We start from the raw sequence: 19220 nt of genomic DNA on the forward strand, positions 1-19220 counted from the left end.
GTTTTTACCTGATCAGCTGGCAGGCTGTTCACATCACTCGCTCTGTCACTGAATAAACTGATGGCTTTAAAAAGCTCGGGAACAACGTGTGCCGTTCGAGGATGTACTAACAACCAGACGAAACTAAATAATTGGTTGAAATCTGAGTGTTTTGACCACAAGCCGAAAAATAAAGCAGAGTGTTCGTGCCCGAAATTGTACAGCTTCCATCGACTGCCCAATGATGAAGAGGCTAAAAGAAATTGTCTGAAGAACCTGAACTTAAAACAACCTCCGAAATGTTGTTATGTCTGTTCGTTTCATTTTGTGGACAAAGCGCCAACGGAAGAAAACCCTTACCCAATGCTTTATCTGGGTTATGAGAAGCCACCCGAGAAGAAACGCCGAAGAGTCGTCAGGATGAGTGTTGACGGTCAAGTCGCATCAACAACAGGTATGCTAAATTTGATATCGACGCATTTTTTTTTTAATGTAACATTACGGTAGCATACAGTATACTCTATTTACGTTGGTTAAGTCAATGGTGTATCCTCACTTTCATCCTTAATTTAGAAATGATCATAGGTCAGTGTCCTGTTAAAACCTTGTCTAGATCTATTCTGTACACCAATGCATGTTTAGACCCTCATCCAATTATCTCCATCTATGTCTCCTTACCTGCAGACCAAGCTGTGATGGTGTTCGAGCAGCCTCAAACCTTCAAGGATGCCCAAACACAGTGGATGGATCCAGCTGAGGAGGACCATACCTACTCTAAAGGATCCATCCTTATATGTGACATGATCATCACACCTGCCCCTGAGATCTCACTGTCCATTGCAGAGGTTACACTGAAAGGTGATAAAGACTGTCTGCTGTACACAGGGATTCCTCTACTTGTGTTCAACACTCTTGTCTCCTGTCTACAAGGTTCTCCCATAAAGACTCGATCACTGATAAGTATGAACAGGATTTATTTAAATAACGACATGGGAATATTTTGCATGGTAAATCTTTGGCATGAGCCCCGTCACTGATCCAGGGTGACGTGCGGACTCGGCGTATCCTGCCAGGACTAGCAGGGGCGGAGCCTTCCCCTGGACAAGTAGACTGAGGCCGACCTGGTGGTGGTGGGGTGGATGGAGGTGCGTCGAACGAAGACCTGAGCAGCAAAGACATATGTTAGACTACTCTTTATAGAGCAGGTGTAGGCAGGTGATTGGTAGCTGGTGATTGGTGATTGGCGGCCAGCCGCGCGTGATTTGAGTCCTCCTGGTAGAACTACCAGCAAGCTTACATTTCTCCCATAAAGACTCGATCACTGATAAGTATGAACAGGATTTATTTAAATAACGACATGGGAATATTTTGCATGGTAAATCTTTGGCATGAGCCCCGTCACTGATCCAGGGTGACGTGCGGACTCTGCGTATCCTGCCAGGACTAGCAGGGGCGGAGCCTTCCCCAAAAGAGAGGACGTAGGCCTACGCCGGAAATAGGTGATAACTCTGCATGTCCTGCCGGGACTGGCAGGGGCGGAGCCGACCCCAAAAATAGAATAGCGAAAGGAGGTAATGAGACCATACATACCCGCGTAGAAGAAGTGGACAAGGATCTATACTGCTTCTGGAAGATAAAAGGCATACCCAATATACGACATATTAAGAGTCAATCATACATACCATAAAACGATAAGCTTAAAACCGTCAGCGAGATCGATGAATCACGTAAAAGCAGTTGACTTGAAATACCTCAGCGAGATCAATTAAAATTTAGAGCACTCTGCAGCTGTTACGCAGCGAGCCACGAGTGCTTTCGTGCTGTACCAACTGCCGTGGTCGAATCACTCTCCGGGGTCGCTGCGTGACCTGAGTGCTTTCGCGTTGAACCACCGATGTGGTCAACGAACTCACGAGTGCCCTTGATGTGCCACCGACGTGGTCACGCACTCACCGGTGTTGTTGCAGCAAGTATTGTGAACTTTCATGTTGAACACCGACGTGGTCAACGAAATCACGAGTGCCCTTGATGTGCCACCGACGTGGTCACGCACTCACCGGTGTTGCTGCAGCAAATATTGTGTACTTCCGTGTTGAACACCGACGTGTTCAATGAACTCCGAGTGCCCTGCACTTGAGTGTTTGATATTATGCCACCGACGTGGTAATTAAATTTGCATGTGCCCGAGTTGTGCCCACCGACGTGGTCAACGCACTACCAGGGTTGCTGCAGCGAACGTGGAGTTCTGAGTTGTACCGCACCGACGTGCGCAACGAACTCACGAGTGCTTGGGTTGCTCCCACCGACGTGGGCAACGCACTCACCGGGGTTGCTGCAACAAACTAGAGTTCTGAGTTGTACCGCACCGACGTGCGCAACGAACTCACGAGTGCTTGAGTTGTTCCCACCGACGTGAGCAACGCACTCACCGGGGTTACTGCAGTCAAACCATGAGTATTAGATAACGTGCCACCGACGTGGTCATACTCACGAGTGCCCGAGTTGTTACCACCGACGTGGTCAACGCACTCACCGGGGTTGCCGCTGCAACCTTGAGTTTTATTTTCCTATGTACGCCACTGACGTGACAGCGAACTCAAGAGTGTTTTCTAGATGATCCACCGACGTGGTCACACTCGCCGGGGTTGCTGCAGGTTAACCTGAGTTATGAAACCGAATTTTGCTTCATGAATTTAGTACCCGATAACCACCACCGCCGGTAGTTGCAAATAGTGTTGCTTTTGGCAATGAAAATTATGACTAAGAGTCGTCATCAACAAACCTTTATCGCGTGAGAAAAACGAGACTGGACGCAACGTGGATGCTGGGCATGTGACAATAGCAGTGATTAAATGCATAGTACAATATAGTTGGCGAATAAAACAAGACTAAAAAGTGTTTTACGAAAATAAGACCGCTAAAATGTCTCTTCATTTTCGTTGACCTAAACTAGGCGATAAAGACTTATAACGTTATTTTGTTCGACTGGAACTTCAACTGTTCCAGACATAACATAAATTTTCAACCATTTACCTTATTTAACAAAACTACGCACTTGTAACTTCGATAATATCTAAATGGAATTACGATAACACTGGAAAGAGTATGAATGTAACTAAAACTAATAAAAACTAAAATGACAGCTTGACACAAGACTAGACCAACACTAGAAAGGAAACAGGCCACCAAAAACAGCTATGGTTGCAAACGTGTGAAACCTGTCTTAACCGACGTTAGAGAGCATCGTGTGCGCGTGAAGATAGAACCTTGAATTCTACCGGATGTAGGACGTCGAGTTCTGTGTTGTACCGCACAGACGTGTGCAACGAACTCACGACTAGTGCCTGAGTTGTGCCCCAGTTGTGCGTTGACGTGGTCAACGCACTCACCGGGGTTACTGCAGTCAACCATGAGTAATAGATAACGTGCCGCCGACGTGGTCATAGTCACGAGTGCCCGAGTTGTTACCGCTGCGCTTTGGTCAACGCACTCACCGGGGTCGCCGCTGCGAACCTTGAGTTTTATTTTTTCCATGATATGCCACCAACGTGACACCGAACTCAAAGGGTGTTTTCTAGATAATCCACCGACGTGGTCGAACTTGCCGGGGTTGCTGCAGGTTAACCTTGAGTTATATAGCCGATTTTGCTTTATGAGTTTAGTACCTGATAACCACCACCACCAGTAGTTGCAAATAGTGTTGCTTTTGACACCGAAAATTATGACTAAATGTCGTCATCAACAAACCTTTATCGCGTGAGGAAAACAATGCTGGTCATATGACAATACTATAATTAAATGCGTAGTGCAATGTTGTTGGCGAATACGAACGAGACTGAGTGTTTTTACAAAATAAGACTGCTAAAATGTCTTCATTTCCGTTGACCTAAACTAGGCGATAAACTGTAATAACGTTTTGTCCAAACGGAACTTCAACTGTTTAAGACATAACATCAATTTTCGACCGTTTACCTTATTTAATAAATCTACGCACTTGTATCTTTGATGATACCTAAACGGAATTTCAATATGTTGCATATTCTTGAAAAAAATTGTCCAATCCCGGGATGCTTTTAACTGACTTCATTTATTATAAAGTCGGCGTGTTTCGGTATGGTAACTGAAGCTTAACGGAGGGAATTGTATCTAACGCGTGAGAGAGGAAAATACCGTGATCTACTTCAAGCCCCCGGGCATAATAGGCCCGGGGTGGCTCTCTGCCGTCTACCTATTGATCTCTGGCCTTTCGAGTTCGAAACCACCCGCTAGAGAGGACGTCAAGTGGGCGTGGCCTAGTGGGCGTGGCCGGGGTGACTTAAAGGCTTCGGCTCCTTCTGTGGTGGAGCAGCCTTCAATAAGGTTTTGCTCCCCTTGTGGCTATGTGAGGGAAATGCAGCTTCTTAAAATACTTATCACATATCACAAGAAAGAGTATGAACGTGTCTAAACTAATAAAAACAAAAGTGACACCTTGACACAAAGACTAAGACTAGAATGGAAACAGGCCGCCAAAAACAGCTGTAGTAGCAAACGTGATAAACCTGCCTTAACCGACGTTAGAGCATCGTGTGCGCTTGAAGGAAGAACCATGAATTCGACCGGATGTAGGATTCGTAAGCTGTGGAAGACCGCCTTCCCAGCCGTTTGATAGACACGACCGGCAACCCTTGTTCAGCTTTTTAGATGAAAAATGCCTTGCAGAGAAGGTGACATCAGCGAAAGTTAGGCCCCGTGTAGGGGAAAAAGTCTGAGTAGGAGACGTGTACGCATTTGCGCATAAACCCAAGAACGCATAAACCCGAGAACGCATAAACCCGTAAAACGCATGAACCCGTAGAACGCATGAACCCGTAGAACACATGAACCCGTAGAACACATGAACCCGCAGAACACATGAACCCGCAGAACACATGAACCCGTAGAACGCTGTGAGAAACACTGACTCGAGTAATATGTTAAAATAAGGATGAAAACTCCCAGAAAGAGCACACTAATCTATTCAAAATATCGAGTGAGTTGGAGTGGCCAACACACATAAATAATTGTAATACACCAAAATTGTTAACTGACATACATGGCTAAACAAGCAAATGAAAAATTAAATACCCCGTGTAGGGGAAAAAGTCTGAGTAAGAGACGTGTACGCATGAACGCATGAACCCGGGAACGCATGAACCCGTAGAACTGTGAGAAAACACCGTCTCGAGTAATATGTTAAAATAAGGATGAAATCTCCCAGCTCTGAGAGAGCACACTAATCTTTTTGAGATATAGAGTGAGTTGGAGTGGCCTACACGCGTAAATAATTGTAATAAGCCTACACCAACATTGTTAACTGTCATACGTAGCTAAACGAGCAAATGAAAAATTAAATACCAACGCGACTGAAACTATTAACAATAAGACTATAAATAATAATATAAAATGATACCATAATGTACCCGTTCTTTGTCTTTGGATCTTTTGAATAAATTGAACGATATGTGAATCGCATTGCGAGCAGAGGAACGTGAGAGTTAGTGAGCAGCAGCTGAACCAATCTAAAAGGCCCTTCGTCAATAAAAACCTTTTAATAAATAATCAGTTACCACAGTGCCTAAAACCCATCAACTTCATTCATGTTAAAGTGAAGGGAAAAACCTCAGACACAAGGAGTTAACCGAACAGTGCACGGTATAAAGATAATTATGAACCTTTGATTGCGAACGTAGAGTTCTGTGTTGTACCACACCGACGTGTGCAACGAACTCTACGAATTCAACCGGATGTAAAATCCGTATGCTGTGGAAGACCACCATCCCAGCCGTTTTGACGCTGCTTTATTATCGCAAAACATAGTTATACGTTAACGCCGCCATGCTTTGCCCCACAGAACGCTAGCTGCTACGATAGCGTAAAGCTCGAACAGCGCAGACGACTCTGACCCGAGGGCGAACGTACCAGCTTCGACTGGCCATCCCTCAGCAAACCATTGCCCTTGGAATAAACCCCCTAACCCAACCGAGGGAGCCGCAACCTGAAGCTGGACTGTAGAGCTGTGAGAGAAAATACGCTGCGGGGGCTAACGCGGGGACTGCAGTAGCCATGGTAGCAGGGCACGTGCCAGGTGCGTAGCCTGTGAAGGCGGAGGAAGCCGAGCCTGATGGTTGCTGGAGTAGAAAAGGCGCCGTGGCGACCGACGACAGCGGGTTGGGGGCCTGGACCCGTCCGGGAGTTCCGCATGGCGTTTCGACGGCGTCCATCCTGGCGCCAATGCTTTGCACCAACTCGGCGAGGGTTTGTAGAACCAGGCGGATGTCCGTGTTGGGAACTTGTTGGTGGTGTTGTTGAGGATACCGGGGACCGAAAAAAACGGCTTTCTGCGCTCGCTTGCCGGGACCAGAAGTAGTAGGCCGACCAGCACGAATCCGAAGTTATAACCTCTTGGTGTGTATTAACCGACGTAGCAACTAAGCGACGAGATAATCAGAAGCACAGTAAAGCAGCAGTATGCGTCGAACGAAGACCTGAGCAGCAAAGACATATGTTAGACTACTCTTTATAGAGCAGGTGTAGGCAGGTGATTGGTAGCTGGTGATTGGTGATTGGCGGCCAGCCGCGCGTGATTTGAGTCCTCCTGGTAGAACTACCAGCAAGCTTACATTTTTGTGCGCCAGTCATCAACAATGCCAGCTCAAGATGAAGTTTTGTTAACACTCATGAAGCTCAGACATAACTTTGCTGTAGCTGATTTAGCGAGGCGCTTTAAAAGATCAGCCGGTCAGGTCAGTAAAACAATTACGCATTGGGTTGATATCCTTGCTGAGCACACCAGGGACCTCATTCCATGGCTGCCCAGTGACACTATAAAAGCAACTATGCCAAAGGTTTTTCTGCCACATTTCTCTGATTTAACTTGCATCATTGACTGCACAGAGAGTGTTCTGCAAAAAGCCAAAAACTTGGACTCGCGCTCAGAGTCTTACAGCCATTACTATGCAAGTAACACTGTTAAGTACCTTGTTGCCATTGCTCCATCAGGGATGCTGATGTTTATTTCAGAGGCTTTTGGTGGGAAGTGTAGTGACAGGTATATTACACAGAACTCAGGGTTTCTTGATTTTTTACGTCCTGGTGATGTGGTGATGGGGGACCGTGGGTTCACAATTAGAGATCTTGTTGAGGAGAGGAGGGTAAGGCTAGTCATACCTGCGTTTACACGCAAACGCAGCCAGCTAACCAATGAGCAAGTGACTCAGATGAGACGGATAGCAAATGTACGCATTCATGTGGAACGGGCTATAAGGCGTCTCAAAGTGTTCAAGATCCTGTCACAAACCGTGCCAATAAGCTTAGTTCCTAAAATGGATAAAATACTTCAGATTTGTGCAGCTCTCATAAATCTGAGAGGAGAGCTTATCTCCAGCAATTAATATCTTACATATTATTAAACAACATCTTGTATATTTATGAATTACATTTATTTATTCCTATTTTTTTTATTTATTTTTTTATGCATACACATTTATTTATAGAGAGAAACATACATACATAGATGCATATATATATATTGTACAGAGATAGATGCAGAGAGATACACACACAGATTCATACATATTATTAAGATGGATACAGAGAACAGTGTAGATACTTTATAAATTTAGAAAAAATAGACAGGATAATTCTAGAGATAATTACATATATACAAAGATGAAAAAGGTCACTTCTGAATCACATTCATCACATTGTTGAAATGGGGTTAATGTCATATTCTTTTTTTCTTTTTACAATAGAACACAAAAAATGTATTTGTACATATATTATATGAAGTTTTATTTATACTACAAATGTAAATAGTAACACAATAACAATTTATTTATACATATATATATATATATATATAAAGTTTTATTTATACTTCAAATGTATTTGAACCATTGTTTTGTTATTTTTGCATCTCACAGGGTGAGACTTATTGCCAGCTGATATGTCGTTTAATTACAAAACTGTTCGAGGTACTTGGGGCAGAGATGTAGTTTATTTTCTCCAAAATCATCAGCCAACCTGGGAAGCATATGTAGAAAATAAAAATGTTCCAGTTGCTCTACTTGTTTGTCAGTGTAATCTTTGTCAAATGGAATTTCCAATTCTAAATGTTCCTTTTGTGTCCAGATAACCAATGTGCATCTCTGTAGACCAAGGCACATCATAGCCACCTGTGTCTAAAATAATAGAAAATACATTAAATTGGCACCAAATAATGAATATTAGTTCACATTATATTGTTTATCTCTTGTAATCGGCTAATGCAGCTAGTATTTCTTGCCATTAAAAACAACCCTGCTTACCTGAAGGTAGTATCCAGCTCTTCCATTTGGCAAAACGAGGTACTTTCCATCATCCAAGATTTTGATGTCACCGTTTGGCCGGGTGAGAAATTCTTCGAGAGACATCAGACTCTTGAAGGGGCACTTGATCTCAAGAAGTTTTGTCCCATCAAGGATCCCATCTGGACTGGCTGCCAACCAGGGGTGGTCAGGATGCACCACAAGTCCTTTGTTGTGCACATCATGCCCTCTGCTCTCAAGGAGTGTGATGACCCTGACTTCATTGTCAGAGCCATATTTCGTGGCTGTGTTCCCGGTGAAGGTGGGGTACACGTGCTCATTGAGAAACTTTTGGGGGTCTGTGGTGTGTCGTTTGGGGACCCGTTTCACTGTGCTTGCAGTGAGACGCAGTCTCCTAGCGTCATGCCAAACCTGTGACCTACTCTGGGTCTTTGTGTCCATTTCCAATGTGGATATTTGATTGGGGGACAAAGCAATGTATGATTGGTAAAACACTGAACACTTCCTACATGTCAGATGTGTGCTATGATCAGTATGGTTCTCAATTTGTAATTCTGAATCTTGGTTTGGCCCTGTGCTAGGTTCTACATCTGCTCTGTAAGCAAGCTGGATAATACCATGATTTTGAAGCTGATAGAGTGGAGCCATGATTGAGGAGTTGATGTGTGTTTTGAAATCCTCATGGTTACTGAAGAGTCGGGGAGAGGGTGTGGAATTGTTTTGTTCTGGCCTTGATGGATGGGGATATGTGTCCTGGCGTCTGTGGCGCCTAAAATTAATATGCTTTGCCTTTACCAGACCAACATTCCTCTTTGCACCAGTATTCCACTTCCTTTGCACATCAGTACATGCTGTCCCTGTCACACCTTGCCTGACTGCATTCTCAACCTACAAGAAGGAATGGTTTCACATTTTCTTATTATCACATGCTGAAACCGACTTTTATGCTTAAAGGTTGTATCGGCGTTTCTTGGGTGACGTCCGGTGACGTTCTGTTGGTATTTGAAGCAAGATCCCAAACAAACAGAGCCAGCTCGCCCCTCCCTTCCGTGTTTCATGCATCCAGCAAAACTATCATGAACGCAGCGCAAAAAAAACACAACACCCACCCCTGGTCAGTGATTGGTTGGAATACTATTTATTTCGGTTTTGAGTGGTTGTTTTAGTACCATGTTTTTGTGTACGATCTCGGAGCATAGGCTGCAGAGAAGCGTTTTTTTGATGGCCTGCTTATGGGGTGGTTAGATAATGGATCGTGAGGATAGATCAGATGAATGTGATAATTTATGTTTCGGCCTAGAATCCCTGATACAACCTTAAGTAGTCTTTGAGCTAGTGTCTCAAAATCATGTATTTCACCAAAAGATCTTAGTTCTTGTCATGGCACATAATATGTGGTGTTGCAATACCTTCCACAATATTGCTGCTGCATGACTACAGGAGCGTCCTGCTCCTGCTATACACGAACAGCCTGCTGTCTGTATCACTCCTGTCGTTGATACCAATACCCAGGCCTTAAGATGGGTGTTATTAAGACTCTGGCTTGGCTCTATATCAGCTTTCAAGTAGACTAGGTCTTCTGTGACCTCCTTTAACCACACTCGCCCGACTTTCTCGCTGTGTAAATACTGGTAAGCTTCGGAGCTTTTTAGGTTCATCATTGCCTTACCATCGCAAGACACAGACTCAATAAAGTAAGAGAAAATGCTGCTGTACGTTATCCTCGGCCATTTTTTTACTTCGTCTTCCCATGCAGTAACTGCAGAGGGCAAAGGAATAATTATGTTGCCGTTTTTTAACTCGGTGAGGTTGTGTTCCCACATTGTAATTGATGAATGACAGCTGGTGATTGTTTACGTCGATCTCGTAGTAACCGCCGGTTACTAACCGGAAGTGGAGCCCACAATTCGCGCTAAGCATCATGGGGCGTTGGAAACTTGTGGATAGCCTAGATAAAACTACCATTTGAAAAAAACGGAGGGCTACGCAAATAGTCTGGAGTGAACTGAGGCCAGTGCCCTATACCACGAAGCTCACTGAACATACCCAGGCTTTCTTGGGAAAACCTGGCTCGACAGAGCCGCAACTCGCAATCAGAGTTAAATGGTACCACGAAGCTCACTTTAGATTCAATTAGTTGAACCAGGTTTTCCGCTTTAGGTTCAGTGCGCGTTCACGTGAAAGGGGCGTTTTTTGCGTCATTTTTCTCACCTTTACGATAGATCAATCAGTCTATATGCGTTTAAGTGTGTAAATGTGTGTAAATGTGGTCGATAGGGTTTACATGTGGTCCATAGTGTTTAAATGTGGTCCATAGTATTTAAATGTGGTCGATAGTGTTTAAATGTGGGCGATAGTGTTTAATTGTGGTCGATAGGGTTTACGTGTGGTCCATAGTGTTTAAATGTGGGTGATAGTGTTTAAATGTGGTCGATAGGGTTTACATGTGATCCATAGTGTTTAAATATGGTCGATAGTGTTTAAATGTGGTCGATAGTGTTTACATGTGGTCGATATTGTTTAAATGTGATCGATAGTGTTTAAATGTTCTTTTCCCTCACTCTCCACCTCATCCCTAACTCTCCACCTCAAGCTGGTGTGTAGTGAGCGTTCTGGCGCCGATTGGCTGCCGTGCATCACCCAAGTGGGTGCTACATATTGGTGGTGGTTAGTGAGGTCCCCCCTTCACTTTAGGCGTCTTTGAGTGTTATTAATTATTATTATTCATGTTTAACCTGTTTTCCTTTTATTCCTAGTCTGTTTTACATAGTTTTGAATGATGACTATATGCTCTGTAAGGTGACCTTGGGTGTCTTGAAAGGCGCCTCTAAATTAAATGTATTATTATTATTATTATTATTAAGTGAAAATATTCTGCATATTGTTTGTAAAATAACTATGCCAAATGCAGAATTGTTCGCCATTAATCCAAATAGAATGATGATGATTTAAAAATGCATAAGCAACGTCCATCCTGCCTTATTCTATCATTTAGGGAATTCACTTTAAATACACCCTATTTAAGAAATGTATGGCATGTTTTCGACTGCTGTGAGGTAGCGGCTCTAGCGTAATGGATTGGTATAAGACCCGAACGCCAGCGACCGGGGTTCAATTTCGCCGGTCTATCATCATGCAATTTACCCCCATAGATGTGGTGCCAGCACGGCCTTGAAAATATGGCTTCAAGTTCGAAATAAGCACAAAAATATAATTTCATAAGCTTTAGTGAATAAGTATTCCATATGCATGAGAATTAGGACTTTTTAAGCTTCACATACATTTGCATTACTTGTGAGTCGAACACCCCGGGCAGAAATTCAAGACTGACGCGCTACCTGCACTCCAGCACACTGTCACAGAGACACAATGCGCAACAGTAATCATTGTCTACATAAGGTCCAAAAGGACGATCAAATAACGAACACCCTCTGATGAGAATCTGTATCTCTCATGAAGAACCCCAATTTCGTTGTTTGCACAATGACAATAAAGTCTGAAATCTGAATATCGTCAGACAATGCCAAGGGATCGGTTCTGTCCCGTAAAACCCTCTGTCTCCGGAGAGACGCCTGTACGAGAAGTGCGCCGGGGTCCACGGGAACACCCACAAATGGTGACGCCATTGTCAGAGGAGGGGCTAGGAACCTGCGCACGCCGATTTAAGTAGCCGATCTCCGGCTAGACTAAGCCGAAAAACTGCTCCCGACCAGGTTTGGTTGCGAGCATAAGTCACCATGGTGATACAGCGACGCTAAAAGAGATCGACTTTCGTGGTACAACTAACCCAGGCTTGGAGCTCAACATACCTCGCTAACCCTCTAAGCGAGCTTCGTGGTACAGGGCCCAGGTCCTCGATTGGTAGTGTTGGCTATGTAAGGCTATTTTAATATATTAAAGATTTGCGCGAGAATCTATATCTCTCCACTCCAGCAAAAAGTCATCCAATATGCCAAGATGTCGAGCCGTGGTCTTATCAATCGCTCCCGGTGGATTGCAAGTATAATTTGCGCTCTGACATCAGCAGTTCTCTCATCAAAAGGGCATGCCATTGTGAACACATGAAATCTGCGGTGAACGCCGGTTGAAATACCCAAAACCGGGTTATGTTTCAAACTTAACCTGCGCAAAACCTGGTCCGACCAGGTTTGATTCAGAGCATATGTTGCTATAGCAACTAACATACCGTGCGTAGCTCTCTGTTTTTTTCAAATGGTAGTTTTATCTAGGCTATCCACAAGTTTCCAACGCCCCATGATGCTTAGCGCGAATTGTGGGCTCCACTTCCGGTTAGTAACCGGCGGTTACTACGAGATCGACGTAAACAATCACCAGCTGTCATTCATCAATTACAATGTGGGAACACAACCTCACCGAGTTAAAAAACGGCAACATAATTATTCCTTTGCCCTCTGCAGTTACTGCATGGGAAGACGAAGTTAAAAAATGGCCGAGGATAACGTACAGCAGCATTTTCTCTTACTTTATTGAGTCTGTGTCTTGCGATGGTAAGGCAATGATGAACCTAAAAAGCTCCGAAGCTTACCAGTATTTACACAGCGAGAAAGTCGGGCGAGTGTGGTTAAAGGAGGTCACAGAAGACCTAGTCTACTTGAAAGCTGATATAGAGCCAAGCCAGAGTCTTAATAACACCCATCTTAAGGCCTGGGTATTGGTATCAACGACAGGAGTGATACAGACAGCAGGCTGTTCGTGTATAGCAGGAGCAGGACTCTCCTGTAGTCATGCAGCAGCAATATTGTGGAAGGTATTGCAACACCACATATTATGTGCCATGACAAGAACTAAGATCTTTTGGTGAAATACATGATTTTGAGACACTAGCTCAAAGACTACTTAAGGTTGTATCAGGGATTCTAGGCCGAAACATAAATTATCACATTCATCTGATCTATCCTCACGATCCATTATCTAACCGCCCCATAAGCAGGCCATCAAAAAAACGCTTCTCTGCAGCCTATGCTCCGAGATCGTACACAAAAACATGGTACTAAAACAACCACTCAAAACCGAAATAAATAGTATTCCAACCAATCACTCACCAGGGGTGGGTGTTGTGTTTTTTTTGCGCTGCGTTCATGATAGTTTTGCTGGATGCATGAAACACGGAAGGGAGGGGCGAGCTGGCTCTGTTTGTTTGGGATCTTGCTTCAAATACCAACAGAACGTCACCGGACGTCACCCAAGAAACGCCGATACAACCTTTAAGCATAAAAGTCGGTTTCAGCATGTGATAATAAGAAAATGTGAAACCATTCCTTCTTGTAGGTTGAGAATGCAGTCAGGCAAGGTGTAGTCTGGCTGAACGGAAGTGGACAGCGTCTATTGCTTAGCGGCTGATTTGGCCGCGACTCCTCCCCTTCCGGTTGCTGGCGTTACCAAGTTTTCGAAATTGTTTGTGGAACTAGACATCCAATCTTGTTTAATTTTAATATAATGTAATTACTGATTACTGACTATCTGATTTCATTACAATGGTAGGACCACAACATAGCCTATTTTGACATTACCTTGGAAAAGCCCAGACTCCGTCTGGCAGGATTCTCCCCGGGGACGATGCGTTTGCGGTCACGACTATCGCCGGTTGGTGTGGATTTGGCGCATCGTTTCACTCTGAAACGATGCGCCAATTGGTTAAATCAATTGACATGGATTTAACCAATGAACCGATCCGTTCCACTTCACTATAGCTCCTACGGTATTTCTTTAGTAGTGTTCTACAAGAACCACATATAAATGTTAAAACGTCGTTCGTTTTTATAGGTCCCGTGGGCCAAAGTGTATGGTGGCTTGAAATCATCGTGACAAAGAATCAAACGATGTTTGTTCTTTTTATCTATACAATTATCTCCACATAGGTGACATACATCGTTAATGGTTTTTTGTGGCGTTTGGGATTGAGCCATTTCTGACAGCCTCTGAACGTCAAGAAGTTCCGTCAAAATAATTTCCCCCCCGGCACTATTTTGCATGGACACCGCTGCTGCTTCCCGGGCTTAGCCCCGCCCTAGACGATTGTGATTGGTTTAAAGAAATAAAACAGGCCCGCCCAGTTTCCCCACGGATAGACGGCTCGAGGTAGCGTGGCTCCAGACCATTCTACTTGCTGTAGTTTGGTCTGGCTTTGCGAGACTAGGCAAGGTGTGACAGGGACAGCATGTACTGATGTGCAAAGGAAGTGGAATACTGGTGCAAAGAGGAATGTTGGTCTGGTAAAGGCAAAGCATATTAATTTTAGGCGCCACAGACGCCAGGACACATATCCCCATCCATCAAGGCCAGAACAAAACAATTCCACACCCTCTCCCCGACTCTTCAGTAACCATGAGGATTTCAAAACACACATCAACTCCTCAATCATGGCTCCACTCTATCAGCTTCAAAATCATGGTATTATCCAGCTTGCTTACAGAGCAGATGTAGAACCTAGCACAGGGCCAAACCAAGATTCAGAATTACAAATTGAGAACCATACTGATCATAGCACACATCTGACATGTAGGAAGTGTTCAGTGTTTTACCAATCATACATTGCTTTGTCCCCCAATCAAATATCCACATTGGAAATGGACACAAAGACCCAGAGTAGGTCACAGGTTTGGCATGACGCTAGGAGACTGCGTCTCACTGCAAGCACAGTGAAACGGGTCCCCAAACGACACCACAGACCCCTAAAAGTTTCTCAATGAGCACGTGTACCCCACCTTCACCGGGAACACAGCCACGAAATATGGCTCTGACAATGAAGTCAGGGTCATCACACTCCTTGAGAGCAGAGGGCATGATGTGCACAACAAAGGACTTGTGGTGCATCCTGACCACCCCTGGTTGGCAGCCAGTCCAGATGGGATCCTTGATGGGACAAAACTTCTTGAGATCAAGTGCCCCTTCAAGAGTCTGATGTCTCTCGAAGAATTTCTCACCCGGCCAAACGGTGACATCAAAATCTTGGATGATGGAAAGTACCTCGTTTTGCCAAATGGAAGAGCTGGATACTACCTTCAGGTAAGCAGGGTTGTTTTTAATGGCAAGAAATACTAGCTGCATTAGCCGATTACAAGAGATAAACAATATAATGTGAACTAATATTCATTATTTGGTGCCAATTTAATGTATTTTCTATTATTTTAGACACAGGTGGCTATGATGTGCCTTGGTCTACAGAGATGCACATTGGTTATCTGGACACAAAAGGAACATTTAGAATTGGAAATTCCATTTGACAAAGATTACACTGACAAACAAGTAGAGTAACTGGAACATTTTTATTTTCTACATATGCTTCCCAGGTTGGCTGATGATTTTGGAGAAAATAAACTACATCTCTGCCCCAAGTACCTCGAACAGTTTTGTAATTAAACGACATATCAGCTGGCAATAAGTCTCACCCTGTGAGATGCAAAAATAACAAAACAATGGTTCAAATACATTTGAAGTATAAATAAAACTTAATATATATATATATATGTATAAATAAATTGTTATTGTGTTACTATTTACATTTGTAGTATAAATAAAACTTCATATAATATATGTACAAATACATTTTTTGTGTTCTATTGTAAAAAGAAAAAAAGAATATGACATTAACCCCATTTCAACAATGTGATGAATGTGATTCAGAAGTGACCTTTTTCATCTTTGTATATATGTAATTATCTCTAGAATTATCCTGTCTATTTTTTCTAAATTTATAAAGTATCTACACTGTTCTCTGTATCCATCTTAATAATATGTATGAATCTGTGTGTGTATCTCTCTGCATCTATCTCTGTACAATATATATATATGCATCTATGTATGCATGTTTCTCTCTATAAATAAATGTGTATGCATAAAAAAATAAATTAAAAAAATAGGAATAAATAAATGTAATTCATAAATATACAAGATGTTGTTTAATAATCTGTAAGATATTAATTGCTGGAGATAAGCTCTCCTATCAGATTTATGAGAGCTGCACAAATCGGAAGTATTTTATCCATTTTAGGAACTAAGCTTATTGGCACGGTTTGTGACAGGATCTTGAACACTTTGAGACGCCTTATAGCCCGTTCCACATGAATGCGTACATTTGCTATCCGTCTCATCTGAGTCACTTGCTCATTGGTTAGCTGGCTGCGTTTGCGTGTAAACGCAGGTATGACTAGCCTTACCCTCCTCACCTCAACAAGATCTCTAGTTGTGAACCCACGGTCCCCCATCACCACATCACCAGGACGTAAAAAATCAAGAAACCCTGAGTTCTGTGTAATATACCTGTCACTACACTTCCCACCAAAAGCCTCTGAAATAAACATCAGCATCCCTGATGGAGCAATGGCAACAAGGTACTTAACAGTGTTACTTGCATAGTAATGGCTGTAAGACTCTGAGCGCGAGTCCAAGTTTTTGGCTTTTTGCAGAACACTCTCTGTGCAGTCAATGATGCAAGTTAAATCAGAGAAATGTGGCAGAAAAACCTTTGGCATAGTTGCTTTTATAGTGTCACTGGGCAGCCATGGAATGAGGTCCCTGGTGTGCTCAGCAAGGATATCAACCCAATGCGTAATTGTTTTACTGACCTGACCGGCTGATCTTTTAAAGCGCCTCGCTAAATCAGCTACAGCAAAGTTATGTCTGAGCTTCATGAGTGTTAACAAAACTTCATCTTGAGCTGGCATTGTTGATGACTGGCGCACAAAACCTTGTAGACAGGAGACAAGAGTGTTGAACACAAGTAGAGGAATCCCTGTGTACAGCAGACAGTCTTTATCACCTTTCAGTGTAACCTCTGCAATGGACAGTGAGATCTCAGGGGCAGGTGTGATGATCATGTCACATATAAGGATGGATCCTTTAGAGTAGGTATGGTCCTCCTCAGCTGGATCCATCCACTGTGTTTGGGCATCCTTGAAGGTTTGAGGCTGCTCGAACACCATCACAGCTTGGTCTGCAGGTAATAATATGGAGACATAGATGGAGATAATTGGATGAGGGTCTAAACATGCATTGGTGTACAGAATAGATCTAGACAAGGTTTTAACAGGACACTGACCTATGATCATTTCTAAATTAAGGATGAAAGTGAGGATACACCATTGACTTAACCAACGTAAATAGAGTATACTGTATGCTACCGTAATGTTACATTAAAAAAAAAATGCGTCGATATCAAATTTAGCATACCTGTTTTTGATGCGACTTGACCGTCAACACTCATCCTGACGACTCTTCGGCGTTTCTTCTCAGGTGGCTTCTCATAACCCAGATAAAGCATTGGGTAAGGGTTTTCTTCCGTTGGCGCTTTGTCCACAAAATGAAACGAACAGACATAACAACATTTCGGAGGTTGTTTTAAGTTCAGGTTCTTCAGACAATTTCTTTTAGCCTCTTCATCATTGGGCAGTCGATGGTAGCTGTAGCCTACAATTTCGGGCACGAACACTCTGCTTTATTTTTCGGCTTGTGGTCAAAACACTCAGATTTCAACCAATTATTTAGTTTCGTCTGGTTGTTAGTACATCCTCGAACGGCACACGTTGTTCCCGAGCTTTTTAAAGCCATCAGTTTATTCAGTGACAGAGCGAGTGATGTGAACAGCCTGCCAGCTGATCAGGTAAAAACACAGCTGTGGCGCGACGCGTAGTGGGCGACCGGAAGTGTGGCCCACAAACGTTTCCCCAGCAACCGCCCCAGGAAACTTGTGGATAGCCTCAGTGGCGACACCATCGGACATTCCGTCTATTGGATGCGTTTTATTAAAACGCATTGCGCCTTTATGTTCTTAGTTTGGTAATTCATAAAGATTATGAATTAATTTATTAACAAAGATGTTAAAATGGCCAAAATAAAACGGGACAGTCCAGAAAATGTTTGCGCAGGCAGGGCACTCAAAATGTGTGAGAGAAAGTGGGGGGATTTGTGCAGACTGACATAGGCTACTCATAAAACGTAGCATAAAATAATGTAAAAAAAAAAAAAAAATTAAAAAAAAAAAAAAAATTAAAAATAAAGAAATAGAATAAATTATAAAAAACAAGCAAAGGAGCAGGCAAAAGGCTGGGATATGGTGGGGATTGGTCACGTTGACGGGAATGTTTAGTGACATGTGGGAGGGTGGAGGGGGTTAAAAAAAAGTCTCAATCACTCTTCGACGCGCATGAAAACCAGCCGCGTAGTTATGAGGGAGGCCGTCCTCACACAAATCTTCCTCGTCGTCATCGTCCTCAGCGTCCTCCGGTTCAAGCAATGCCACCCCAGCCTTAGCTGCAATGTTGTGCAACATAGCCGTCACACATATCACGGCGCATGACTTGGCCGGCGAAAACTGGAGCCCTCCGCCTGACCTGTGAAGGCAAGCGCAACTTCCACCTCCCGATCGTGTTCTCAACGATGCACCGGGCCAGACGGTGGGCTTCGTTGTATTCCTCATCAATAGGCCTACATACCTTACCCTATTTCCGGAGGGGCTTTTATAGCCAATCAAATTATCAATCAAGGAAACCCTTATGCGGAATCAGATTAAGTCGGCTCTCTTTGCTGCGCAAAGCATGTTTCAGAAATCAGCCCATTAAGATAAATGTAGTTGTCACACAAGCTATTTTTAATTTTTTGTCATATGGAATTATTTCAGGGGGGAAAATGCCTTGAAACGCACAGTGCATTCAGGATTAGGACTGTATGTGTCGGTTTCAGCCTAATCAATTGTGTTTTAATGTCTTTAGCATTCATATAATTGCAGTCTATTTTTTTCGTAGGCTACTCTGCTGTTGTCCTTGATGGGGATATATTTTAACCCTTTTAAACACAATTTTCCTGCGACATTCCTGCGTCTCCCCCTCCTACGGAGCCCATTTCAGCACCGTGTCAGTAGACAGTTACAATCCTACGACGTCGTGAGTGCAGCGAATG

General features: G+C 43.4%; 2 protein-coding genes across 2 annotated transcripts; one reads left to right on the forward strand and one right to left on the reverse strand.

Annotated features, from left to right (window-relative positions):
* Positions 1–2285: 2285 nt before the first annotated feature.
* LOC130378998 (uncharacterized) lies at positions 2286–7784 on the forward strand. Its single transcript, XM_056585579.1, has one exon. It carries the CDS (start codon positions 6645–6647, stop codon positions 7389–7391), a length of 747 nt encoding a protein of 248 aa, XP_056441554.1. The 5' UTR covers positions 2286–6644; the 3' UTR covers positions 7392–7784.
* An 8037-nt stretch (positions 7785–15821) lies between these two features.
* LOC130378999 (uncharacterized) lies at positions 15822–17984 on the reverse strand. Its single transcript, XM_056585580.1, has 2 exons — positions 17496–17984; positions 15822–17259 (listed from the first exon to the last, which is right to left on the reverse strand). Exons 1-2 carry the CDS (start codon positions 17584–17586, stop codon positions 16244–16246), a joined length of 1107 nt encoding a protein of 368 aa, XP_056441555.1. The 5' UTR covers positions 17587–17984; the 3' UTR covers positions 15822–16243.
* Between the last annotated feature and the right edge of the window lie 1236 nt (positions 17985–19220).

This window comes from Gadus chalcogrammus, unplaced genomic scaffold, assembly GCF_026213295.1.
Source record: "Gadus chalcogrammus isolate NIFS_2021 unplaced genomic scaffold, NIFS_Gcha_1.0 GACHA136, whole genome shotgun sequence".
In the NCBI taxonomy this organism is placed as follows: Eukaryota; Metazoa; Chordata; class Actinopteri; order Gadiformes; family Gadidae; genus Gadus; species Gadus chalcogrammus.

What these genes read in the sequence shown, in the direction of transcription:
- LOC130378998 (XM_056585579.1), top strand. Translation starts at nt 6,645, where the DNA reads ATGCCAGCTCAAGATGAAGTTTTGTTAACACTCATGAAGCTCAGACAT.
- LOC130378999 (XM_056585580.1), bottom strand. Translation starts at nt 17,586, where the DNA reads ATGCTTTATCTGGGTTATGAGAAGCCACCTGAGAAGAAACGCCGAAGA. An exon ending in TCAAGTCGCATCAAAAACAG is followed by an intron (nt 17,260 to 17,495) that starts GTATGCTAAATT and finishes TATTACCTGCAG; the next exon opens with ACCAAGCTGTGATGGTGTTC.